Below are 26,764 nucleotides of genomic sequence, written 5' to 3'. Positions count from 1 at the left end.
AGGAAAATGACATTTAGACCTTCCTTTTTGGTGTGCAAGTTACTGTCCTTATCTTCCAAGCATTCAGACATGGCCAGTGATGGAGACATTACTACAGGGCTAGAAGCAGATCCGAAGCGTGACTCTGTACGCATTTTAAATGGTCACTTCTATATACAATGTTCAATTTAAAACATTCCCATTTTAATTTTAAAATTCAGTGGACACTGAAGCTACTAAATCAAAGTTGGCATGAAGAAATCCACACAGGAGACTGGGATTCAGAACAAATGGCAGGAGAGCCTTGTAAATCTTCCTTTTTGCAAGTGAATGGGTTAGAAGAATTTTTCTGGAGATCCTTTCTCCTCTCTCCTGCCCACCCCTATCCCTTGGAGGGAAAAATGTGTTTTTTATGTGTATTTTATTTATTGGATTCATATCCTGCCTTTCTCCCAAAGTGGGATTCATTTTACATCCCTAGGAACTGGTCGGATCCTGAGAGAGTAGACTGCACCATTTTAAACCGCAGGTGAGGGGCCACATTTCCAAACCCACTTCACTTATGAAACGTGCATCTTTCCTTTCAGCCAAGAGTAAAATGGCAGTCAAGGGAGTACACAGAAGTACAAAAAGTGGAAGACTGGGCTAGAATCCTTCTGCTATGAAAAACCCACACCAATAGTCTGGAATGGCACAGTCCAGTCTACCTCCAGTTTTGGTTCATGTGAAGATCCATTTATCACATAGGCTGCATCCACATTGCAGAAATAATCCAGGTTGATAGCACTTTAACTGTCATGGCTCAATGCTATGGAATCCTGGGGGTTGTAGTTTTGTGAGACATTGATCCTTCTCTATCAGAGAGCTCTGGTACAACAATAAACTAAAACAGCACTGAGCCATGATAGTTAAAATAGTCTCAACCTGGAATATTTCTGCAGTGTGGATGCAGCCTTAGATTGGCTATTGCTCAGATGTTTTTCTCATGCTCGCAATTCCCCATCTCATCCCCAATGATGGCTGGTGGTTTCCTTATCCATGGGATGCAGAATCCACTCTGGGTTTTTAGTATGAACTTTTAAAAAGCCATCATTCAAGGAGGGGGACAGGCTTCAGCACTTTGGATGGCAACATTAAATCTACCATTAAAATCCAGAGCAAATGCACCACCCCATTGACATGAAGGCACCAGCAACCTTTGCAAAAAATATTCATTCCTCCCACTCCTAATTATAGGCAATTAAAAAAATTACAGGAATCCTTGGGAAGCGGGATGGCAGAGGAATTGGGGTTCAAAGCTGAAAGACAAGCCGACCTTTTTACGATCAAATAGTAGAGCTGGTTTCCCATGTGCCTCTCCCCTCGTCCCCTTTGACAAGACGGATATCAGGTGATTAAAAATTACCTGGTCTATAGCTGCACCTTGGTTTAACAGAAATGTGTGGCTCATGGCAGCATCCTGATTTGTTTCAAATATTATTTTTACATTTTTACTGGCAGCCATACCTTTTAGAGGTCACCCTCGTGTCTGAGTCATTTCCATTTTTAAATTTCCTGCTGACACATTTTCCCTTTTTCCTCAGCCGCACGCTGGCCTTCATTAATGTTTCATACTTCCGCATGCAAGATGTAATTCTGTCCCTGCAAGGCGGCCGAGGCTTTCAACTTCAAAAGGCAGGCGATTTGGCTGGTTGAACAAGCTGCTCATTGATAAAGGAACTAAATAACAGGATGGCTCTCCAAAATGTCTTTTCACTCAGATATGTTCAAGTCAACCACGTGAGACCAGGGAATGAGGTTTGCTGGTGCAGGTTGGATGCTTGTTGTGATTCCTTTCCACAGAGTGTGCTACAAATACAAATGGTGTGAAAGATGTGACAAGAAGACCTTGAAGGCCCAGGGAGCAGGTACAAAACTGGGTGACCTCCAAATGTCTTCCTATTTTTTCCAAGGAAGACTCAGAGCTGATGTTCCAGTCTGTGCATCTTCCGGATGGAACTATTGCTAAGAGGTTGTTGGCTGCAGAAAAAGAAAAATCAGAGTCACCTCACTCAAAAGTCCAGGCCTCCAGCCAGGCTCAGTTGTACAGAACTATAGTCCACAAAGACCTCGGAGAAGGGACTTTGGCTCTGCTTCATCAGCATAGGCAAATTGGTTGTGCAACAGTCAAAAAGCTACCAGGGGGTCTGTGGGCATCATCCTGGTACTGTACATAGCACAGAAAACATTTTTGCAAGGAGGGGAACTCACATCTTTTTGAGTCTCAGTGTATGTCCAAAAGAAGTTTCTACTTCCCCCATCAAATATAAAGTAATATTTGGTTTTCCCAAGTTTCTTTTTTTTTATGTTGTTCATAAGAGAGGCATTGTCAGTGTAGTTTTGCCTGAGATGTGATTTAAACAGCTTCCCAGCATGTTGTTGTGTGCCTTCAAGTCATTTCTGACTTATGGCAACCCTAAGGCAAACCTATCATGGAGTTTTCTTGGCAAGATTTGTTCAGAGGAGATTTGGCATGGCCTTCCCCTGAGGGTTTCATCCAGTAGGTTTCATGGCTGAGCGGTGAATCGAACCCTGGTCTCCAGAGTCATAGGCCCACAAACTACCCCCATAGAGGTGATGAAATTCTAATAATTGCTTTCTCTCTCTCTCCCTCCCTCTCTCTTTCATTTCTTCATGGTACAAAGTTATCCTTAAATATGAATGCTGAACCTTTTTTTTCCAACCTCAAGAGAGAGAAAACCCCACAGTTGTTTCAGTTAACCTTTTAAGCAGAAAGGGCTCTTTGAGACCCACCATTTCCAAAAAACCCCAAAAAGATTAGCAGCTTTGACTGACGTTGGTAGCATCTGTCATCTGGATGACCTCATTCTCAACCAAGTTTTGTCCCCCTTCTCCATTAAGTTGCCTCATCCTCAAGTTTATAGATCCGTAAGTCTTTCGAGGAGCTCTGGAGGCTGGGAACGTTCTTCTCCGATAAAGCTCCCCTTTGTAGATGGACACCATCAGGAGAACAGAAAGAAGCATCCCACCCAAAGTCAACAGACCCAGGCCTGCTATGATGCACTTGTCCAAACGGGAGCCTAGGCGGGCGTAATACATCTCCAGCTTCTCCATCTCCCTGGCGGAGACAGTGTCTGGGTTGACCCGTACCTCCCGGGGGATGCTGTAGGCCACAATCACCAGCAAAATCCCACCAACCAAGAACACGAGAGCTAAAATGAAGCCATAGTCTGCCGAGTTCCCAGCTGAGTCTGACAAAGCGGCATCCTCTGACCTTGGAGACAAGTCCCCCCTCGAAGGCGCTGTGTTCCTGCTTGCTGTGCCTTGGCTGCTCCGGAAGGACGTTTCTGCCTCTTCCTCTTCCTCCTCTTCCCCTTGGTAAGAGGCATTCTCAATTCCCAACCTGGGAACTGTCCTTGATGAGGAAGCTTCCCCTTCTGGGGCTCCCTGGCTGGGCCCTGGGCCATTCCCCAAGACTGTCAGTTCCAGGGGCTGTGAGGACGCCATTGGGATACAGTCCCCTGGCTCATCCCTGTCAGTGCCTCATCTGCTGGGACAGAACAACAAACAACAAGAACAGACTGAAGAGAATAGCATGAACCCAGGAATCATCCACTTGGCTCATCTACTACAACTTTCAGGTGATTTGGGAAGGGATGGGATCCCTGACATGCACCCAAAATGCAAGGGATCTTGTAGCATCTTTGAGACTAACTGAAAGAATGAAGTTGGGAGCATGAGCTTTTGCAGACTTCAGGCCAGTTCCTCAAAGGCATGCATGCATGCATACGCAGAAGTAGGTTCAAGTCTAGGAAAGCTCATGCTGCCAACTTCTTTCTTACAGTTAGTCTCAAAGGCGCTACAAGATTGTTTAACATACTGATTTTCCAGACTAATGCGGCTATACCTTTGAATTGACCTTTAAAACATTTCAAAACATTTCAAGAACAAATTCTTCAAAATGTGCTGCTACTGTGCAAGAAATATATTTATTTCCTGTAGCTATGACTCTGTTAAAACAAGCATAGTTTTAACTATGCCATCCATAGTTTTTTGGGTGTTTTGGGCTATGTGGCCATGTTCTAGAAGAGTTTATTCCTGACGTTTCGCCTGCATCTGTGGCTGGCATAGAAGAGAGCTGGATATATATATACTGTGTGACCCTGGGTACAGAGGAAATTCCATGTTAATCTATGTATTGTTCAGGGTGGGAGGATATGGATCGGTAGCCAGCTGATATGGATTGTTCACTTTAAGAGTTTCTTCTTTCCGGTTGAAATTATCCAGATGTTTGTGGATGTCAATGGCTTCCCTGTGCATTCTGACCTGATAGTTGTTGGCATGGTCCAGGATTCCAGTGATATCAAACCATATTTTATGCCCAGGGTGGTTTATAACATGTTCTTAAAGTGAAAAAAGTTTGGCTACCAGTCCAGAAGAACAGCAAAATGAGGACTAAGCAAATGGAAATGAGAAACCAGCCAGGGTTAGGGGCTTTCCCAGCAGATAATGATCACCTGTTAGCAGACACTAATCCTCCTTTGCAACTCTTCTAGAACATGGCCATATAGCCCAAAAAACCAGCAAAAAAACTAAAGAAGTATTTACCTATGAAGCAGGTTATCTACAGGATTGCCTCCTCCCATATAATGGGTCCTGTACACTCAGGTCATTTACTTCAACTAGCCAGGAACAGACTGGCAACTGTCAGCCAGAGGACCTTTTCATCAGCCATCCCTAGACTGTGGAATGACCTGCCAGGAGAGATTGGACAGCTAAACATGCTGTCTGGATTTAAAAGAGTATTAAAGACTTATCTCTTCCTGCAGATGCACCCATTCCATTTTAAACTATGAATTTTAAACTGGGATATTTTAATTTTATGCTGGATGATTTTAATGTGTCCTATGATTAATTGTGTTTTCACATTTTGTATTAACAGTTTTTAACTGTGTATTGTGCTTTTAAAATGCCATATGCTACCTAGGTTTCTGTGCTGGGAGAAAGATGGGATATAAATTGAATGAATAAATAAATGTTCCATATTATTATCCACATGAAGGTAGAGTCTCTCTCATCCAAAATGCTTGGGATCAGAAATGTTTTGGATCTCAGAGTTTGTTTGTTTTTTCAGATGTTGGAATATTTACATATACATAACAGGATATCTTGGAGACGAGACCCAATTCTAAATACAAAATTCATTTATGTTTCATAAACGCTTTAAAAACATAGCCTGGATGTGATTTGTATTTGTGCATGAAACAAAAAGTTGTTCTAATAATTTTGTGCATGAAACAAAATAAATTGAACCATCAGAAAGCAAAGTTGTCACTATCTCAGCCACCCATGTGGACAATTTTGGATTTCAGAATTGGGGATAAGGGAGACTCAACCTGTAGTTCTTGTTGCCTTCACACTGACTCCAACATATGGAGAGAGATCTTGTAGCACCTTTGAGACTAACTGAAGGAAAGAAATTGGAAGCAATAGCCTTCATAAACTTCAGTCCACTTCAGATGCATCTGAGGAAGTAAACTGAAGTCAACAAAAGCGCATGCTGCCCATTTCTTTCTTTCTTTCATTTAGTCTCAAAGGTGCTACAAGATCTCTCTACATACTGATTCTACAGACTAACATGGCTATATCTTTGAATACTACCAATATGGCAACCAAATCATAGAGTTATCTCCATATAAAGTGCCTTGAGTCCCTATTTCGGGAGAAAGGCGGGAGACAGACAGACAGACAGGCAGGCAGGCAGGCAGATTTCTTGGCAAGATTTACTCAGAGGTTTGCCACTGACTCCCTCTGAGTCTGAGCGAATTTAACATGCCGAAGACCATTCCTAACCAAAGTTTTGAACATGGATTGGACTGAGCCAAGTCCAAAAAGGTATGCTCTAGGCTAGATTGGCTTTCCTGAGGTAGATCTGGGAACTCTGAGATAACAGAGGGAAGGCCCAACAGATGGTCCCCAATTGTGCCCTTGGACATCTCATGCTTTTCTTACCCTTGCATTACCCTTGCTGCTACTCTACCATTGCCCAGGTCTCTTGGTAGAGCAAGACAGCAGCTTGGAGATACCACCTCCTGGAAGAGGTTAAACAAAATTGTTGTGCAGAAAAGCAGCTGGGTAAACACCTCTTGCAAATGGAGCTGTAATGTAAAGGTCATGAGAAAGCAAGGTGCAAAGAAACACTGCATAAGGAGAAGAGAACAATCAATTTAGCCACAGAGGCTGCAAACCAGCAAATATCAGGGCTGGAGTGTGGCATTAACAATCTATATATGCACACAGGTTGCATGCACACACAGAGAAGATGGAGAGGGAGTGTGGAAAGTAACCCATGGGTTAGACTGAGTCAAAGCCCGGCCTCTTGTGCACAGACATGGACTCACAAGGCATGGTGCTCCAAAAATGGATCGCTACCAAGGCTGCGATGCTGGGGAAGGTGGTAGGAAAAGAGGGAAGACTGAATGATGGAAGGATCAACTCTGTCAAGGAAGCCATGACTCTCCCTTGAGTTTGCAAGGCTGTTGGTGAGCATTTGGCAGTCTCTCATTCAGAGGTTTGCCATATGTCGAAGCGGACTGGAAGCATGGAAAAAGAACAAAGGCTGAAATCTTATGCACACTTCTGTTGTTACTGCGTGCCTTCAAGTCATTTCCAGGTTTTCTTGTTAAGATTTGTTCAGAGGAGGTTTGCCGTTGCCTTCCCCTGAGGCTGAGAGTGTGTGACTTGCCAAAGGTGGCTTTCTACAGCTGAGCTGGGAATTGATCCCTGGTCTCTAGAGTTGTAGTCTAATAGCCAAACCACAATGCCAATGGGTATACTCCATGGGACGCATGTTCTGAATAAAGATGGCTAGGCTTGGGCTCTCAGTACCTATTGAAAGCAACAGAATGGGACACAGGAATTGCCTGACCATATTTTGATGGATCAGGTGCACTGTTTCACTCTACTAACCACCTCCTCCTCTCCTCTCCTTGTTCATACACAAGGCCTACACAATTACTACTACTACTACAACCTAGGGGTTGCTCCTCAGCCTGAGACACACCATTGCTATGTCTCATAAAATTAGACTCCTTGTCTCTGTGGACTAGGGAGCCCTTCAGGAGAATAGCTGGGCTGATTCAAACCCCTCTGGGAGGTTGCAGGGACCCAGGGCAGCTCCCCCAAAAAGAAGCAGATGGGGAAATAGATTTCATAGAGGATTTCATAGCATCTTAGAGTTGGAAGAGACCCCAATGGCCACCCAGTCCAACCCCATTCTGCCATGCATGAAGACACAGTCAAAGCACCCCCGACAGCTGGATGGCCCTTGGGGTCTCTTCCAAGTCTAGGATTCTGCCCCAGGTCAGAGGCAACTGGAAGGGGCTAATGCTTGCAAGGGTTACCTGAAGGATTTGTGTAGCAGCCGTGGGGGAAAGGGCATACCCTGCTCCATTGTACTGGCAAGGTTGGGTAGATGGATGAGTGACAGATGGCCATCCAGCCTCTGTTTAAAAACCTCCAAAGCAGGAGACTCCACCACACTCCAAGGAATGCTGTACTAGCTCTCTCTCTCTCTCTCTCTTGCCCACACCCAGCCACTGTTTTTTGTTGTTGCATGCCTCCAAGTCATTTTGACATAGTGGCCTGAAGGTCATAGGGTTTTCTTGGGAAATTTCTTCAGGGGTGGGGGGAGGTTTGCCATTGCCATCCTCTGAGGCTGAGAGAGTGTGACTCGCCCAAGGTCACCTAGTGGCCTTTTACGCTCAACAGGGGGATTGAACCACAATCATAGTCCAACACCTTAGACTGCAAGCCTGAGGGCAGGGAACTAATTACCAGTTTGTATGCCACTCTGACTGCATTTCCAAAGAGCAGGGTATAAATCACATTCTCTCAGCCTATGAAGAAACTTGCCAAGAAAACCCTACAATAGGGTCGCCTTAAAGTCACCAAAGGTCAGATATGACTTGAAGGCACACACTACACACGCAGAGTAAAAATACAATAAATAAATACAAATAAAACAGGAGACCTATAGCCAAGGATTTGCTTGGTTCTTGTGTGTGTGTTGTGTGCCTTCAAGTCATTTCCAATGTATGATGACCCAAGGCTTCCTTATCAGGGGGTTTTCTTGGCATGTGTCTTCAGAGGGGATTTGCCATGGCCGTCCTCTGAGGCTGAGAGAGCATGACTTGCCCAATATCACCTAGTGGCCAAGCTGGGAATTGAATCCTGGTCTCTATAGTCATAGTCCAACACTGAAACCACTAAGCCACCCTGGCTCTCTGTTGAAAAACCTCTCAAGGAAGAGAGGCCACCACAAGCCGCTGGGAAGGCAACGTGTTTCACTCCCCATCACCCCCAGCTGGTGGACTGGGGGCAATGAGGGTTGTAGTCTTATCAATCGGGGTTTACACACCCCCTAACGCCCCACAGGGAGTGGAGTAGTGGCTCGAAAGGGAAGGGAGCCCCTCTGTTCTGGCACAGCAATCCTGCCTGGAGGGATGACTTCATCGCCATGGCTGCCCCTCCTCCCTTCTGCCCACCCAGCACCCCCACCATGGCAGCCCAGAGATGTGGATGATGGGCTTTCTCCTCCCTTCCCAGCCTCCTACCTACCTCGCCTGGCCTGGCCCACCTGCAGCAGGGCTGCCTCGGGGCGCATGCTGCCTGCCCAGGGGCATCCAGAGAGGGATCTCCCTCCTCCTTGGCACCACCAACATTCACCAAGGAAGCTCTTCTTGGGATCCAGGAAGGTGGCAGAGTGTGGGCCAAGCTGGAGATGGATGGAGGGATGCAGGAAAGGATGGAAGGATGGAGGAGGAGGAGGAGGAGAGCATCCGCCGCGCCCTCTGGCGGCGGGTCGCGGCATAGCGCCTGCAAGGCGTGGCTGCGGAGCTGTCCTTTCAGCACCAGCTTTGCAGCCGCTGCGCCTTTAAGGGCCCTTGGACTACAACTCCCATGCTCCCCAGCTCAGAGGCTAAGGATGATGGGGCTTCAGCGATGGGGAGTGGCCTCGCCTTTCCCCTCCCTCCCTCTCTCTTTCTCTGCCTCCCTTTTTTAAAATATTCCTGATGGCAAGCAAAAGTATGCAAGAAATAACCTTCTTGGATTCAAAGATATATTCCTCTGTAGAATCAGTACCTAGAGAGCTCTTGTAGCACCTATCTTAGATTGTAAGCCTGAGGGCAGGGAACCGTCTAATTAAAAGATTGTATGTACAGTGCTGTGTAAATTTACAGCGCTATATAAATAAAGCTTAATAATAATATTAATAATTGAAGGAAAGAAATGGGCAGCATGAGCTTTCCTAGGCTACTTCCTCAGATGCATTATATATGCCATAGGTATGTGAGGATGTCAATTCAAATTCAAAATCCTTTGGGGATGAAAGGTTGCTACTTCATTTCTGTACCCAAAGGATTTTGAATTTGAACTGACATCCTCACATCCCAATGGCATACATATGTCTGTCACTGGTTTCCACTCCACCAAATGCATCTGAGGAAGTAGGCTGAAGTCTGCAAAAGCTCGTGCTGCCAACTTCTTTCTTTCAGTTAGTCTCAAAGGTGCTGTAATATCTCTGTACATACTTTTTGGACTGCTGATGGAATTCAGATTTTTAGCTCTGAAGGATTCTATCACAGAATCTTAGAATCATAGTTGGAAGAGGCCACAAGGGTCATCCACTCTAACCCCTTTCTGCCATGCAGGAAATCACAATCAAAGCATCCCTGACAGATGGCCATCCAGCCCCTGCTTAAAGACTTCTTATTAACATAGAATTGTGTTGGGAGGACCTACAAATGCATAGAGAAGTTTTTCTCTAGGAACCTCTGAGTTCTCCAGCTCAACTCCATGGTCAACTTCTGATAGAGGTACACTGGAGGACCTAGTGATTCCTAGACAGAACATATTAATCAAAACCACAAATCAAATCTGCAAAAGGCAAAGCCACATATGTGGAGATCTCTCTCTGGTCTGCTTTTGCAAAACAAATTCCCTGAAAAGTGGGTGGAGGGAGGGAGTCCTTTATGCAAAACCATCCCCCCTCTCCTCTGCCAATTCTGTTCCCATTTTGGGGTTTAAGTGCAATTAAATAAATGAATACAACAACATCCATCCCATGTACCCATAGAAGAGGAATGGAGGGAAGAGGGGAGGAAAAGACCCACACACACACACATTGCAGCCCCAGTACAGCTAAAGCACCAGCTGTTTGACATTAAGCACACACACTCCATCCACCCAATGGAGGGAAGGAATAAAAGGAGGGACAGAAGGAATGGAGCAAGGGAGAGGGATTGTTTCTTGCTGAGCAGGAAATCTTGCTGGATTTCCTGCTCAAAGCTCCCTAGGAGGGTGGGGATGATTTCTTGCCTCTGCCAGGGAGGGATGGCTACAGCAAAGGGAAGGAATGGTTCATTGGTGGGCACTTCCCCCATGAAACTTGTGTTGTCCTCCCCCTCTGCCACCCCCACAATAGAAGGAAGGCCCTGACTGATCATTCCCCTGCCATCCCTCCACATTTGCATGCCCAGTGCCAAGAAAAAAGGAAGACGTGGGCAGCGCCAACTGGGCACTTGTTATTGTTATTAACTGCCCTTCGGTTGACTCTGACTCAAGTGGATGAGCATCTCCAAGATCCCCTATATTTCACTGCTCTGCTCAGGTCCTGCAGGTTCAGACCTATCTCCTTCATTGAGTCTATTCATCTGGCAGGCCGTCTTCTTCTTTTTCTCCTGCTCAGTGGCATCACTGGGAGGGTGAGAGGGGTGCAGACCACACTGTGTGACACCCAGAATATAGGTGACACCTGGTTGGGCCTCCTAGTAGACCACAGGTTGAACATGAGACAACAGTTTGATATGCCAGCTAAAAAGACCAATGTGATTCTAGGCTGCATCAATAGAAGTATAGTGTTTAGATCAAGGGAAGTAATGGTGCCACTCTATTCACAGAATCATACAACCATAGAGTTGGAATAGATGCCAAGGACCATCCAGTCCCACCCTATTCTGTCATGCAGGAACTCCCAATCAAAGCATCCCCAGCAGATGGCCATCCAGACTTTAAAGACCTCCAAGGAGGGAGACTCCACCACTTACTGTCAGCGCTTACTGTCAGGAAGTTCTTCCTAATCTCTTTTCCTGTAGTTTGCATTCATTGCTTCATGTTTTAGTCTCTGGAACAGCATAAAACAAGCTTGTTGCATCCTCATTATGACATCTCTTCAAATATTTAAACAAGGCATGATTTCCAGGCCCTTCACCATTTTAGTCACCCTCCTTTGGACATGCTCCAATTTGTCAACATCCTTTTTGAATTGTGGTGCCCAGCACTGGACAAAGTACAACAGCCTCAGTTTAACCTTCTTGGCTCCCATAGGGAAGGATCAAGGTGGACAGCAACAATTAACTAACAAAATCAGTTAAACACACATCAGTTAAAAACCTTTAAAACAATTTAAAGAGACAAACAAGATATACACATATTAAAATGATCCACATTGTTTTAATCTGTCCTAGGACCCATTTGTTTGTCTTTTTGGCTGTCCATTATATCCTCATTCCTCTTCTCCAGTGCCACATTTAGTACTAGAAAAACCCAAGGGTGAAAGTCCTTGAAGCTTTAGAGTGTGGGACCCAAGGAAGGGGAGGAGTGGGGCAATGGAAGAGTAATTCAAGCAAGCCTGGAGGGAATGGGCAGAATCATACCATCCAACAGCATTGTGAGCACACTTGAGCTGATACTGGACTCTAAGCAGGCAGGCAGTGCGGTGATGCAGTCTCTTTCTTTGGGGGTTCTAAACAGAGGCTGGATGGCCATCTGTCAAAAGTATTTTCATTGAGTTTTCCCGCATGGCAGAATGGGGTTGGACTGGATAACCCCTGGGGTCTCTTCCATGTCTAGGATTCTGATTCTAGGGCAAGATGGTCAATAGTTCAGGGGTGCTGTTGCTCCAGGCCCTTCCCAGGTGAGGGGCCCAGAGTTGAGGGGGGAAAGGTGCCTATCCCTTGTTTCCTCTTTTCTCCTAGGAATCTATCACACGAAGGAGACTGGAGGTTTATCCAGTGAATATCTGGGGAAAATTACGTGAAATAATTTCACATGACATCACACACAACTGACCATTAAAGAAGTCACCAAGAAGCATTAGCATGTATCTTTTTATTTTGGGGATTTCAGCGACAGTGCATTTCTAATGTCACTTTATTTGGGCAATTGAGTGTCATAATCATTTGCGCAGTTACTCATAATTTTGCTTTATTTGCAGGATGCTTTAAATGTGCTTTAATCTTTCTTTAATGCCAAAATTAGCTGCAGTGTGGATAAACTCCCTAGTCTTGCATCCCAGCATCCCCTGATGTAACACATTTTGAGCCTTAGATGGTAATTGAACTAACTGAATACATGAGGCCAGGCTACTAGTCTCACTGAAGTTGCAAGACTAGAAAGAGGTTCACTTATGAAGATCTAGTAAAGAAGATTTCAGGGGGTGGGGGGATCAGGCCAGGACACATTACTTAGTTGTTCTCATGTGCCTTAACGTTGTTTCTGACCTATGGGACCCCTAAGGGGTTTTCTTGGCAGGATTTGTTCAGTGGAGGTTTGCCATTGCCTTCTTCTGAGGCTGAGAGAGTGTGATTTGCCCAAAGTCACCTGGTGAGTTTTCATGGCCAAGTGGGAATTCAAACCCTGATCTCCAGAGTCATAGTCCAATGCTCAAACCACTACATCACACTGGCTCCCTCCTTAGAGGTCTTTAAACAGAGGCTGGATGGCCATCTGTCGGGGATGCTTTGACTGAGAGTTCCTGCATGGCAGAATGGGGTTGGACTGGATGGCCCTTGGAGTCTCTTCCAACTCTATGATTCTATGACTACTTTGCTGTTGTTGTGTGCCTTCAAGTCATTTCCAACTTATGGCAACCCTAAGGCAGTGAACCTATCCTGGTGTTTTCTTTCCAAGTTTCTTCAGAGATGGTTTACCAGTGCCATCCTCTGAGGCTGAGAAGGTGTGACTTGCCCAAGGTCACATGATGGGCTTCCATGTCTGAGCCAGGGTTCAAACCCTGGTCCCCAGAGTCATAGTCCAATGCTCAAACCAAAGCATCATGTATACTTCTGCGGGCAATGAAGAATTCTGGTGATAAAGAACAACAATTCTTCTTCAAGGGAATAAACTAGAGAGTTCTAGATACTTCACCAAACCATACATCCCAGGATACTGTATTATCAAGCCATGATCATTCAATTAGTATCAAAGCCTTGTAACTTTGGAGTGTGAATATACTGTAAATCAGATCTAAATAAGATGGGAGGTCTCCCATCATGGCAAAATTTCACCAAGACTTGATGTCAATTTTCTCATTGTCTGCAGAAGATGGTGACAAAATGCTGGAGGCTGGCCTCTCCTTCTGTTCCATCCCAGGACATGTTTTCCCAAGGACATCTATTATTCCTCAGCATTTGTTTCCTCCAAATGCATTCATTCAAAGACATTTTGTGCTAGCTAATGAAAAGGGGAAAAATAAATTAAGAGCAGGGGTTTGAAAAGGCGCTGTTGCGTGCAAGCGAGTGAGAAGGCATCGTGGCATCATGACAACCGTGTGTGGCAAGGTTTCCTTAGCAACGCACAACAAGGCATTGGAGCCGGTTGGAAACTGCACAGGATTGTTTCTCCCCAATACTGTGATAATGAGAGTTGTAGGTGGGAATATAAAGACTCTAGCTTATACTACTAAGTCAAGCTCTTTCTCCATCCAGCCAAGGACAGGCAAAGGGCAACACTGGGGCTGCTTCTGGCCCCTATGTTGGCAGCCCTCAACTTTGTTTTTGTTCCTAAATTTATGGAGAATTCATCATTGGAATATATAGCCATGTTAGTCTGTAGAACCGATATGTAGAGCTATCGTGTAGCACCTTTGAGACTAACTGAAAGAAAGACGTTAGCAGCATGAGCTTTCCTAGGCTTAATGACGTTAGCTCATGCTGCTGACATCTTTCTTTCAGTTAGTCTCAAAGGTGCTACAAGATTTCTCATCATCTGATTTTCATGACAAGATTTGTTCAGAGGGGGTTATTACCTAAAGGAAGATTGGGGCACTGGGGGTCCTCACCAACTCTCAGTGTTATTTTAAATGTTGGGGAAAACAGCTTTGCAAGAGGCTGGGTAACGTTTAGGACTGTTTGCACTTGTATATACCGGTAATAACTCCAAGTTTGAACAGACAGGCTGGAATAGCACAGGCTGAGCCTCTGCTATTCTGGCCCTGGTGCGCACCCAGGTCAGTCACTGAGCTGGCGCAGGGACAGACAGGTGTTTACACATCTGTCCCTGTGCTGAACTGGGACCCACTACTGGCAGATGCTCTTTACCTTGCTGTGCCATCACTGGTACTGAGAAGCCCCCTGTCGCTGTGTCTGATACCAAAACAGGGTGCCTGGCTGCACTCATGTGGCCACACACCTCTTTTCTGCATCATACGTGTAACAGGGGACTCTTCAGTACCAATGATAGCACAACAAGGTAAGACGCATGAGGGGGGCATGTAAACATTTTTCAGGAAACTCCATGGTAAACCAGGGGTCAAACTGACCCAGGGTAAAGGCTGTTTACCCTGGGATCAAGCTGTATCCACCAGATCTGTGTCCACTCTACAAGGATCAGGACCAAGCCTGGCCCCAGGGTCATCTGAACTGCACAATGCAAATCTGGGGGACAGACCTTTAGGAGGGTTTTATTTAGAAAAATGCAGAGTCCAATCACACACACACAATAACAATTCACACAGACAGTATTCAGGGCTAATTGAAAATAAGGGCTGAAAAGGGGATAGCAGAGTTTTTAAAGGTATAAGGAGGGCTATACTGACTTATCCAAAGAGCAGGCCATGGAAAACAGCAATAGAGCATATGAAGCACAGAACAGGAACCAACTGTGTGCAAAGAGGCTAGATTTGGGTATCAATATTTATAGTTGAAAACTAGCCTTTGGGTAAGGGCTATATTGCCAGGTAACAAAAGTTTTGATGCTTCTCTCAAAAATTTACAATGAGATTCTGGACTAACTGATGGCTTCAACTTTAGTGTGACAAAATCAGTAATTCGATCAGGATAACTGATCAATGGATGGATGGACGGGGAAGTCTGGCAGAGAACATGACAGGGGCATGCAAAAGAGTTGGCTGATTTCTTTGGTATGTTGAGACCTCCTTTGTCTCTTGGTGCAAGCAGAAATGCAAAGGAGCAAGTAGTACACCATTGAAATTTGACTGTCTTATTACCTGGATTGTCCACATGACTCAAGTCTTTCCTTTTCTCATCGAAACCTGACCTAGTGGTCCTAAATCATCATGCTTTGATTGTGATTTCCTGCATGGCAGAAAGGGGTTAGAGTGGATGACCCTTGTGGCCTCTTCCAACTATGATTCTAAGATTCTGTGATAGAATCCTTCAGAGCTAAAAATCTGAATTCCATCAGCAATCCAAAAAGTGCGTAGAGAGATATTACAGCACTTTTGAGACTAACTGAAAGAAAGAAGTTGGCAGCATGAGCTTTGCCAGACTTAAGTCTACTTCCTCGGATGCATTTAGTGGAGTGGAGTAGAGGAAGTAGACTTAAGTCTAGGAAAGTTCACACTGCCAACTTCTTTCTTTCAGATAGAGCTGTACAGACCAATAAAATTCACTGGTGTGAGGACAGACTGGGGGCATGGTGACCACATACCCTGTGCCCCCATGCCAAGCGTCATGCCGGCGTCACGCCACCCAACCAACCACACATCAGGCGGAGTCACACCACATGTTTGGTGTAGAGTGTAGACATGCTGCACCAAAGAGCTGCAGAAAAGCTGCAGCGGCAGCAGCTAGTGCACCCTTTCCGCAATTGTGGGGCATGCAGTTGCCATGTCCTCAACCCGGGGCTTCCAGGGGCAGCTTGCAGCCACCTCTTAGTGGTGGTCTGCCAAGCCCCTTAGTCTCAAAGGTGCTACAAGATCTCCCTACATGTTTATTCTACAGACAAACACTGCTATATCTTTGAATTCTACAAAAACAAACAACTATTCTAATTAATTAATTGATTGACTGATCAATTGTCACTGTGCTTATTGGGGGGACTAGCAGTTGGACTAGCTCCTTTAAAATCAAAAGTAAACCCTGGAGTTCATTCACTTGTTTCAATGACATGGGAGCCACCAACTGACACTGGCTGTAAACCTGCAGGAGAAAAATCACATGTTCCCACACAAGCAGCTCTCCCATTCAAAGTCAAGGCGTCATCACCAGTTGCTTCTGTTCTGCCGGCTGCACAGTGCGACTGCATGGCAGAGAGATTGCGTAGCTTTTTGCAAAAGCTTCAGAGCTGCTGAAGGAGGAGGTAGCAGGAATGAAAGAGAGGGGCTGGCCTGTAAATCTCAAAGGCTCATGCCCTCCTCTCCATTCCTCATTCCCTGCCCAGCAAGCACGACTTGGTGGCATCGCTTGAAAGCACTCTGTTTTCAGCATGCCATTGGAAAGTGAGCAGAAAGTGCAGATGGAACAAGCCCTGGCTTGGCTGAGAAGAGAACTGGTAAGTCAAGGCATGGGAGAGGATTTTATTTCCATTGCTTTTCGACCCAGAATTGTCCAAAGTTCACAAATGTCTCCAAATTCATGGGTGAAAAAGACTGGAGGGTGGTTGTTGGTTTTTTTAAAGTCAAATGAGAGATTAAGCAAACATGACAGATTCCTCCATCAGATCCAAACCCTGTGTGCTTGACTCTTAAAAGCCTGGGTTTGAATCCCTGTATGGGTTGGAGAAAATCAAAGTAGTCAAAGAGTTCCCATACCTTAGATCAGTGGTTTTCAACCTGTAGGCCATAACCCCTTTGGGGGTCGAACAATGCTTTCATGGGGGTTGCCTAAAACCCAGGGTGGGCACCATAATCTATAACACACTAGTGTAGCAGTTCTCAACCTGTGGGTCATGACCCCTTTGCGGTTCTCAACCTGTGGGTTGCAGCATTAGGAAAGTTGAGAATCAGGGAGGTCAATGGCCTGAACCTGGTAGGACCTGAGCAGGGTAGTCAAGGACAGGGACTCTTGGAGATGTCTCATCTACAGGGTCGCCATGAGTCAAAATCTACTCAAATGCAGCTAACAACAACATGGGTTAGATAAGGGTTGCCACCATTTTTTCCTGAGAGACTCCTCATCTTTAACACCTGTAGGGAGAGCCAGGTAAACTTGGTCCACCTATGTATCAGTTGACCAACAATTCAGTTTGGGCAGTGAAAATGGGAACCTCTCTTCCTTTTTGAAGAATTAATGAAAATTTCGTGCTTTCTCTTTGGTCATTAACTGAAATAAAGATTCATCAACAACAATTTCTCCATAACCAGGAAGAAAAAAAATCTTGAGGTTTAAGCAACTGGGATGTGAGTAAATGTGAAACGAACAGATTTTCCCTATGTCTAAACCAAAACAGTGGCATCATTTGGGTTGGCATGTGGTTTCATGTGGTGTGGTAACTCATGGTGTCATCCCACTTTTGCTGTTATGCCTCCATCCTACAGGATAGGGACATGTAGATCGGTGAAGTACTTAGGATTCTCTGTTGCAGAACTCTAGTCTACTCCCCTGAACTACAGTTTCCAAGGTACTCTGAGACGAGAGGGACTGAGGAGTAGACCAGTTTAATTCTGTAGTGCAGACAGCCATTTAGGGTACCTGAACTGTAGCACCAGAGAGGAGACTAAGGCCTGTTACAGACTGCCAAAATAAAGCTGCTTTAAGTCTCTTTGGAGGTATGCTATTTAAATGATGCATGGGTCCTAAGAGTCCAGAGGTCGCGCCAAAGCCACACTCCATTCCTAAGCACCGGAGTGCAGCTTTGGTGCAGCTTCCGGATTCTTCGGATGCATGCATCATTTAAATAGCATACCTCCAAAGAGACCTGAAGCAGCTTTATTTTGGCAGTCTGTAACAGGCCTAAAGCTCCTTAGCAGAGTATTTGACCAAATAACAAGTCCTAGGATTTTGTACAACAAACACAGCCATGGCAGTTAAAGTGGTATCAAGCTGCAGTAACTGAGTTGTGCAGGTATGCTCCTGGATTCAATCCATTCTTTAACAGTGAATGTCAACCTTGATGCATTCAAACTTTCTCAGCCTAGTCTAATTGATTTTAATAAGGATAAAGATAAACTCAGAAAGTTCACTCCAATAACATCACTAGCATTTTAAATTCTTGGAGGAAGGCTGGGATACAACTTTAAATAAGGTTCTTTTGGATGAATGTTTGGAATGCATTCCATCCAGGACTTTAATTACAGTTCTTTCCATAAAGCAGCCACTCTTTCTTCCAGCTTGACAATAAAATAAAATAAAATAAAATAAAATAAAATAAAATAAAATAAAATAAAATAAAATAAAATAGCAGCTTTATGCAGTAGCACAATGCAACACCTCATTTAAAACAAATTGGGTTCCAGTAATGGAAGATGAGAAGCCAGAAGGACCAGTTGTGTGATGAAGACTCTAGCTGTTTCAACCTGTAGACTCTGAAGATGTTTTATGGGCTAGGAAGTGGACATCCAACTTCTTGGAGAGACTGTCTCCTTTTCCTCCCTCTAATTGCGAATAATTGGATAAGATGGAGTGGGCAAAAAGGAAACCTCATGTTGTTTTCCAAGGCTGTTTTTGTGACTCCTAACCCTCTCCCTGGATCTCCTATTTTCTGGCAGAGAGAGACAGAGAGGCATAGGCAAAGAGAGAAGGTGAATTGCTTCTCCCAGAAAGCTCAGAAACCAGCAACTCATCTTTGGAATAGGTTGCAGCTCTCATTGCAATGTTTGGCATTTCAGAATACCACTTTTTCAAAATCAGAAGTGGAGTTCAAGCCACAAAGTGTTCTTAGCATTTTTGTCTAAAGGGTTCCAGGGGTGTAAAATTGCTCCCCTGGATCTGCTGCAGTTGTCTGCCTGTGAGATAAAGCTAAAGGTAGATGGTCCCAGGACTTGCATGACCTTCAGTGACAGATGTGTAGACATACCAGTCTGTCCCAAATGGCACCTGTGAGGAAGGAAGGAAGGAAGGAAGGAAGGAAGGAAGGAAGGAAGATTGGTTAATATGTATACGTATTTGGAGGACTTCTTTTTGAATCTATATTTTTGTGGAGTGTGATTTATACTTTCCCCCCATTTGCATTTGAATTAGCCCATTCTTTCCCCATAGTCTTTTTTCTCTATATGTAAAAAGTAATTGTGTATCTTGTCAGGATTGTTTTATTATTTTATTTTTGTGTTTTGCTATGTACATAAATGGCCCTATATATAACCCATGAGCCAACATGGCGTAGTGGTTTCAGTGTTTAACTATGACTCTGGAGACAAGGATTTTATTCCTGCTTGGCCATGAAACCCATTGGGTGACCTTGGGCCAGTCACACTCTCTCAACTTCAGGGAAAGGCAATGGCAACCCTCCTCTGAACAAGAAAACACCATGATAGGGTTGCCTTAAGTTTGCTGTATGTCGGAAACGACTTGAAGGCACACAACACACACATAACCCATATGAACCTGCCAGAACCCTAAGATCTTCAGGGACAGGCTTCGTCTCCGTCCCACCACCATCCCAGGCTCACTTGGTCTTCTCAGTGGCTACTCCTGACCTCCGGAACGCTCTTCCTCAAGAGGCTAGGCTTGCCCCCTCCTTATTCTCCTTTCTCTGGCAGGCAAAAACTTTTAATACATAATTAGCAATAGCAGCTTCATTTATATACCACTTCATACCGCACAAGCAGTCTCTAAGCAATTTGCAACTGTAAGCAAATTGCCCCCATTACAAGCCTGAGCCCCAGGCTGGGACTGAACTCACAACCTTGTGGTTTCTGAGTGAGTGGCTGCAGTACTGGCATTTAACCACTGCACCACCAGGGTACATAATTGCGCCAGGGAGGCTTCTTATTGGGGTGTTTGGGGTGTTTTCAATACATTTTTTACTTTTTAGATTAACAGGATGTTTTCATTGTATTTTAAAACTGAACTGATTTGTTGTTGTTTTTAAGCCTCTTTTGTGAGCTGCCCTGGGTCCAATTTGAGAGAAAAGTGGCATATAAAATAAATAAAAACATAAATAATCAACATAATGACAATATTAACAGCAATAACAGGAAGGAAGGAAAGGGAAGAACAGGATGAATGCCAATGAAAGGAGAAATGGAAGGAGAACACGTTTGAATACAGCTATCTTTGGGCACTGTACCATCCAGGGGTCTTGTTTTCCAAGCTGCAGACAGAGCAAAGTCTCTGTCTGAGCCAGGGACAGGGTAATGTTTTACACTCCTCCCTCTTTAGTATTCATTGCTTTTCAGGATGGATTTGAAATGATGCTCAAGGTGACTCAAAGGTTGAGGCTGGTTAATAAGATGGCGACACAGAAAGGCATGGATCGGGGAGAATGGTCCAACCGAGTGTTGCTACTGGCAGCTGGGAAGAACTCACCGATAAAACACTGTTTCATTTCTGAAAGGGGCAGTGCCCAGTTTGGGCCGGGCACCACATCTCTGATCATTCAGCTGCTGGTCACTCAGCAACAGAGAAGAAAAGCCACTCTGTGCATCCTCCATGGTCCAAAACACACGGCAGCAATAATCCATTTTGAGGCTGCTTTAACTGCCCTGGTCCAGTGCTAGGGAATCCTGGGTATTGCAGTTTATTGTGGCACCAGAACTCTCTGTCAGAGAAGGCTAAATGTCTCACAAAACTACAGTTTCCAGGATTCACCAGTATTGAGCCAGGGCAGTTCAAGCGGTATCAAACTAGATATTTCTATAGTGTGTTTTGGACCCAAGATACCTAAAATTCCAGTTACTGAACAAGTCCCAGAACATAGCAAATATGCAAAGATGGGAACAAACAGGTTGAAATAGTTAAAGTTAAAATTTGTAAAAAAAAAAAAATCTAACACATTGGGCTACTTTTTATTGTTATTTATTATCCTAAATTTTAAAAAAACAATAAAATAAAATAAAAAATAACAGAACTCCATTCTGTTAAAGCTTTTATTGCAGGCAGTTCCTTTAAATACCATTTAACATTATGTTAATAGTTGATTCCCCCTCCCCCTTGTAACATAAATGTAATTGAATGGGATTTTTTTTAAGCCGATTAACTATTAATTGGATGCATCTTTTCAAACAGCTTACTTATCTCTGCAAATATGTAATGTAAGTATGAAAAGGGGACGACTGTCCAGGGGAGTACAGGGGGTGCGGGCTACACTGAGTGACATCTTGGGAGGCTGTCACCCAATGCACTAGCGAGAAGGGGCTGCCTCCTGAATCTGGTGAGTCTGCTGGCTGGGTGGGAAAGTGCCCTGCCTCCCTTTCCTACCTGGCCAGCAAACCCACTAGACCTGGGAAAGTCTGCTGAAAAGGGAAGGGGGGTATTTTAAAAATAATCTGCACCTGGTATCAAATGTACTAGGTATGCCACTGTGACTTTGCAAATAGGGCATGGGGGTAACAGGAGGGAGGAGAGAACTGGCACTTTCAGGAGAGTGATTTGTTCAGCCCAAACACAGCAATGAAGAAAGATCTTTCTTTCACGCAAACCACATTAATCCACAGAAGAAAACCTTTGTGGGTTAGAACTTTTCAGACTGAAGGTAGGCTTGTGTGGGAAAAGATGTTAATTGAGATAAACAGAGACATACTTATTATTATTATTATTATTATTATTAACCTTTATTTATGAAGCACTGTAAATTTACACAGCGCTGTACATACAATCTTTTTAATTAGACGGTTTCCTGCCCTCAGGCTTACAATCTAAAAAGACATGACATAAAAGGAGAAGGGAAAGGTGGTGGGGCTAGTAGGCTAATACATATAAAGTATTCTTCTCCTCTAGCATCTTTTTGTTCTCAGCCAGCTTTGGAAACTTACCTTTTTTTTTACTGGAACTCCCAGAATCCCCTTACCTCTTTTCAGGGATCCAGATAAATCATTTCTACATCCCTGTAATGTAGACCACCATTATAATCTCCACATTTGAGAGGAGAGATAGAGGCCAGGAAACTGTGGCTTCCTTTGGACTGAGGTGATCAGGGTCAATTTTCACTCCTATAGTGGGCCACACTAGTGTATTTTCCCCAGAATTAGCCAAAATGCAACCCAGAAGTGACCAGATGTCTCCTTCCAGTTTGTACAGCCATATTTTCTACCAATTTTCAGTATGTTGGAGGGTTGGTGATATTTTTTTGGGGGGGAGTGTGTTACAGTGATAGGAGCCAGCCGATATACCCTCCAACTGTCCCAATTTGCCAGAGACAGCCCTGATTATCATTCTGTCATCCCACTTTTTCATTTAAAAATGGCTCAGTTTCTCTTTCCTCCTGCCATTTCCACCCTTTGGGCTCAGCTTACCTCCCTAGCTGCATAATAGGTTCATCATTAACTAAGCAAGGGAGACTGGAGAGGCAGAATTTTGCCCTCCCTAGCCAGCTCAGACAAAAGCAAACTGCTGCAGCTTCTCCTAGCTTGTGTGTTCTTTCTCAATAAAACTTTTGCCGTGTTGACCACACTCTGATCTGGTTTGGCCACATGTGCCCCTGGTTTTCACCTGTGAAATTTGCAGAGTATATAGGGACAACTTCCACGGTTGATATTTTTACCTTTTTTTTACTGCAGTGCTCAGAGTCCTTTAGCCAGAGAGACTGTGGGCATTGCAGTCCAAAAAAGTTAAATTTGGGAGCAACTTGAACAGCCTTGGGTCATCCACCCTACCTCACAATTTAATAAAGGAACCCATCCATTGTTTTGGTGGAGGTGTACCTTCAAATCATTTCCAGCCAATGACCTTAATGCAACCAAAGGATGTGGTGGCTTAGTGGTTAAGATGCCAATTCTGACAACTGGAAAATCAGAAGGTTGGCAGTTCAAGGACCAAGTACAGTATTGCATGATGGGGTGAGCTCATGTCACTAGTTACAGCTTCTGTCAACCTAGCAGTTCGAAAGCATGCAAATCCAAGTAGATAAATGCAAGGTATCACTTTGCTGACCACATGACCACCAGAGCAGTCCTCAGACAACGCTTGCCCTTCAGTTTAGTAATGGAGATGAGCTCCACCTGCAACTGTCAGTTACAACTAGACATTCATGTCAAGGGACTACCTTTACCTTTACATTTAAGGCAACCCTATAATGAGGTTTTCCTGTCAAGATTTATCCAGAGGAGATTTGTCATTGTTTTCCACTGAGGCTGAGAGAATGGGATTTGCCCAGTCACCCAGTGTATTCCCATGGTCAAGCAAGGATCCAGACCCTGTCACATGGAGTTCTAGTCCATCTCTCAGAGCACTACATCACACTGGCTCCAAGTGACTCAGTCTAACCCCACCACACATTCAGCATAATCTGGCCGATTTCTGACTAGCAGGTACTGAAATCCTTCTCTCATCTTTGTTTCCTTGTCCAGGCTGAAATGCAACTGCAGGACCAGCAGTTGCTGGAGAAGCTGTTGCAACTACACACTGCTTTGCGAGAGCTGAAAGTGGAGAGCGCAGACTGGGAGAGCTCTGACCCAAGCAGAGATGGGTTTGGATCCAGGGCCCGCTCCAGTTCAGAAGATATGGGCACCCCTGTCCCACCAAGAAGGTCCTACAAAGTCAGAAGGGACAGGAGAAATTCTCTACCATGACAGAGCTACCAAGTTGCTGAGAATCAGATGTCCATTTAAAAAGCATGTGTCTTTTGTCCAAGGAAATTTAACAAGTCCACCCCGTGTCCTTTGTGTTTTGTCCATTTGAAAAGGAATCCAAATCTGTAGTTAGGAAGTAGAATACATTACGCAAAGCATAGTTAATATATGTATGCATAATATAGTCTGCATTCATGATTCATATTCTTTTCAAATATTTGGGATTTTCTTTTTCACACAAACTAGGATGGGAGTTTGGAGATGTCAGCATAAAGTCCCAGAGGGTTGTATTATCATCTTCAATAACAGCAGTGGCATATTTTATTTTTTTAAATATTTAACATTTCTAGGCAAAAGACACCTTTCCTAAAAAGAACAATCCTCAGCTTTCAGACTCACAAATCTAAAATTGACTGATAATACAGTTGGTCCTCCTTATCTATGATTTTTTCCCCCCACAGATCCAAGCATCCACGGCTTGAAAATATTTTAAAAAAAGTTTAAATTCCAAATAGCAAACTTTGTATTCCATTTTATATAAGGGACACCATTTTACTCTGCCATTGTCTATAATGGGACTTGTGCATCTACAGATTTTGTTATCCACGGGGGTTCCTGGAACCAAACCTCAGCAGATAACAATTTCTGCGCTTGGAGAAGGATATGCAGTGCATAAAGCTGGGACAATGTTTTAAGAAAGAGGCAAATGAGTATCTGATAACAAACCCATACCCTCCAACCTCACAGAAGAAATTTGGGACATGTGCGGCCAAGCAACATCAGAGTGTTGTTAAGACACAAGACAAAGGGGGAAAGTGAGAGCAGGAGAGAGAAACTGGGATGCTTTAAAAGCATCTGAATAGTGGGACTATTGTCATGCCCTTCTGGAGCATGTCCAAAGGAGGGCGACTAAAATGGTAAAGGGTCTTGAAACCATGCCTTATGAGGAACGACTTAGGGAGTTGGGGATGTTTAGCCTGGAGAAGAGATGGTGAAGAGGTGATATGATAGCCCTGTTTAAATATTTGAAGGGATGTCATATTGAGGAGGGAGCAAGCTTGTTTTCTGCTGCTCCAGAGACTAGGACCCAGAGCTCCAGGAAGCTCCAGGAAAAGAGATTCCACCTCAACATTAGGAGGAACGTCTTGACAGTAAGAGCTGTTTGACAAGGGAACACACTCCCTTGGAGAGTGGTGGAGTCTCCCTTCTTAGGGGTCTTTAAACAGAGGCTGGATAGCCATCTGTCGGATATGCTTTGATTGAGAGCTCCTGCATCTCAGGGGGTTGGGCTGGATGGCCCTTGTGGTCTCTTCCAACTCTATGATTCTTCCAGAACATGGACCCGAACTCTGTCTCACAGACTGAAGCAGTGGACCTGCTGATGAACCAGAGCAGGAATAGGTTCCAGAGCCACACATCTTAGACCAGAATGCAGTATTAGCTCTGGCAGAGTCTTGCCCATTCAGGTACAGAAGACAACTTATCTACCTTTGTCAGAGACAACAAAGGAAGGGCTTGAGGAGGTCTCCAAGGATTCATATAAAGCAGCAATTAATTAAGCAGCAGCTGCATTGAGCTCCTGATCTATAAATTCCCAGCCCTGCTCTCCAGGTGTTGTTAGTTATCTAACCTATCTGGCTCCCCAGCATGTTCTTGGACTCTGTGCTTCACCTGGACTGTGTTGACTGACTCTGGACACTGCTTACCTGACTTGGATATTGCTAACTTTCTTGCCAAACCTGATGCTTGCGAATGAACTGTTTGGGACTTAAGGCTTGTGTTTACTAAAGTAAAGTAAGTGCTGAACTATGTAGTGCCCTGTGGCTTTGCTTGTTCATTAGCTGCTGGTGTCTGTCTCAGCTGTGTAGCAATCAACCTTTGGCTGATTACCCAGACTGTGTTGGGGACAACCACAAAGGATTATTTGGGTATGTCCCTGCCCAGTTGGGGCAGTTTGGGATATGGAAATTATGCATTTTTTTAGGTTTGGCCCAAAGAGAGTTCCAGGAACTGGGAAGCTCTGGAGCTTCATCCCAAACAGATCCGTCACCATTGTTTCTATTTTTACAGTTCCATTTACTCTGATTTTGAACTTGTCCATTGCCAAAGGGCTCTAAGCTGCTACAAGCACATTAAACGGTCAGATTTGGGTCATATCTGCTAAACGGCTCCCAATAAAATATAGATCACACAGGTCACCTTTCCCTAATCTGGTACCCTCTAGATGGGCTGGACTATCATCCCTATATAGTTCCTCTTTGGAAACATAAGGACGCTTTCCTTTGAGAAAAAATTTGTTTGAAACCCTTCAAGTCTGCTTAACAACAAGCGGTTCTTCTGGTATCTTTTAGTATATTTTGACATGTCAATTGGATTGAACTTGGGTCTCCCAGTAGTTGCTGTTGCGTACCTTCAAGTTGCTCCCGATTTATGGTGCCCCTATCACCGGATTTTCTTGGCAAGATTTGTTCAGAGTAGGTTTTCCTTTGCCTTCCTCTGAGGCTGACAGAGGACCTTTTCACATGGGGAAAATTGGAAGGTTAAACTGGTCACAGTGCAGCGTCATCCAGGGCATTAGGGACAATTTTGCAGTTGCTTTTCAGATGACGCTGTGCACAAACTGATCAGAATCCAGACAGAAAGTGAGGTGAATCAGGAAATAGGCATTTTTGCAAAACTACTGTATTTGCATTTCCATTTCATTTGTGAATTCGTTCTCTTCACGTAATTGCAGGAGTCTGAAAACCAAGTCCCCAATCCTCCCTGTTCCCAGGGTTCCTTGCTGTGCCAAGGAGAGGGAGAAAGCCTTGTTCTTAAAAGGATATACACACAACACACACCCCTCTTCTCTTCACGCAGCTGCTCTCCTCCTCCTCCTCCTCCTGCAGCAGGGAACAACAGGTGAGAGAAGGCAGAGGGAGAAGACATTTTGGAATTCTTCTGTAGAGGAGGGAGAGATGGAGAATATGTCCTGGAAAGGGAGGGCATCTGAGAGGTTCAGCCCTTGCTGGAATCAGACAGATTTCTGGAGCAGCCATCTCCTCATTCTCTCTACTCTGTGTGTGTGTGGGGGGGGGGGGGGTATGGGAGTTTGCA

The 26,764-nt window shown here is 44.5% G+C and overlaps 2 protein-coding genes across 2 annotated transcripts; one reads left to right on the top strand and one right to left on the bottom strand.

Annotated features, from left to right (window-relative positions):
* Positions 1 to 675: 675 nt before the first annotated feature.
* TMEM74B (transmembrane protein 74B) lies at positions 676 to 8,726 on the bottom strand. Its single transcript, XM_089518443.1, has 2 exons — positions 8,599 to 8,726; positions 676 to 3,526 (listed from the first exon to the last, which is right to left on the bottom strand). The coding sequence occupies exon 2, from the start codon at positions 3,484 to 3,486 to the stop codon at positions 2,797 to 2,799; it is 690 nt and encodes a 229-aa protein (XP_089374569.1). The 5' UTR covers positions 3,487 to 3,526; positions 8,599 to 8,726; the 3' UTR covers positions 676 to 2,796.
* A 7,543-nt stretch (positions 8,727 to 16,269) lies between these two features.
* CUNH20orf202 (chromosome unknown C20orf202 homolog) lies at positions 16,270 to 23,763 on the top strand. The gene is made up of 2 exons (XM_089513511.1): positions 16,270 to 16,554; positions 23,447 to 23,763. The coding sequence occupies exons 1-2, from the start codon at positions 16,489 to 16,491 to the stop codon at positions 23,666 to 23,668; spliced, it is 288 nt and encodes a 95-aa protein (XP_089369637.1). The 5' UTR covers positions 16,270 to 16,488; the 3' UTR covers positions 23,669 to 23,763.
* Positions 23,764 to 26,764: the final 3,001 nt, after the last annotated feature.

This window comes from Sceloporus occidentalis, unplaced genomic scaffold, assembly GCF_023333645.1.
Source record: "Sceloporus occidentalis isolate IW3139 unplaced genomic scaffold, rSceOcc1.0.p SCAF_3, whole genome shotgun sequence".
Taxonomy (NCBI): domain Eukaryota; kingdom Metazoa; phylum Chordata; class Lepidosauria; order Squamata; family Phrynosomatidae; genus Sceloporus; species Sceloporus occidentalis.
The sequence above is the reverse complement of the archived record's forward strand: the minus strand, read 5'-3'. Positions and strand labels throughout refer to the sequence as shown.

Bases quoted from the DNA above. Each gene is read 5' to 3' on its own strand.
- TMEM74B (XM_089518443.1), bottom strand. From the start codon at position 3,486: ATGGCGTCCTCACAGCCCCTGGAACTGACAGTCTTGGGGAATGGCCCA.
- CUNH20orf202 (XM_089513511.1), top strand. From the start codon at position 16,489: ATGCCATTGGAAAGTGAGCAGAAAGTGCAGATGGAACAAGCCCTGGCT. The intron at 16,555-23,446 runs GTAAGTCAAGGC...TTCCTTGTCCAG, and splicing joins CTTGGCTGAGAAGAGAACTG to GCTGAAATGCAACTGCAGGA.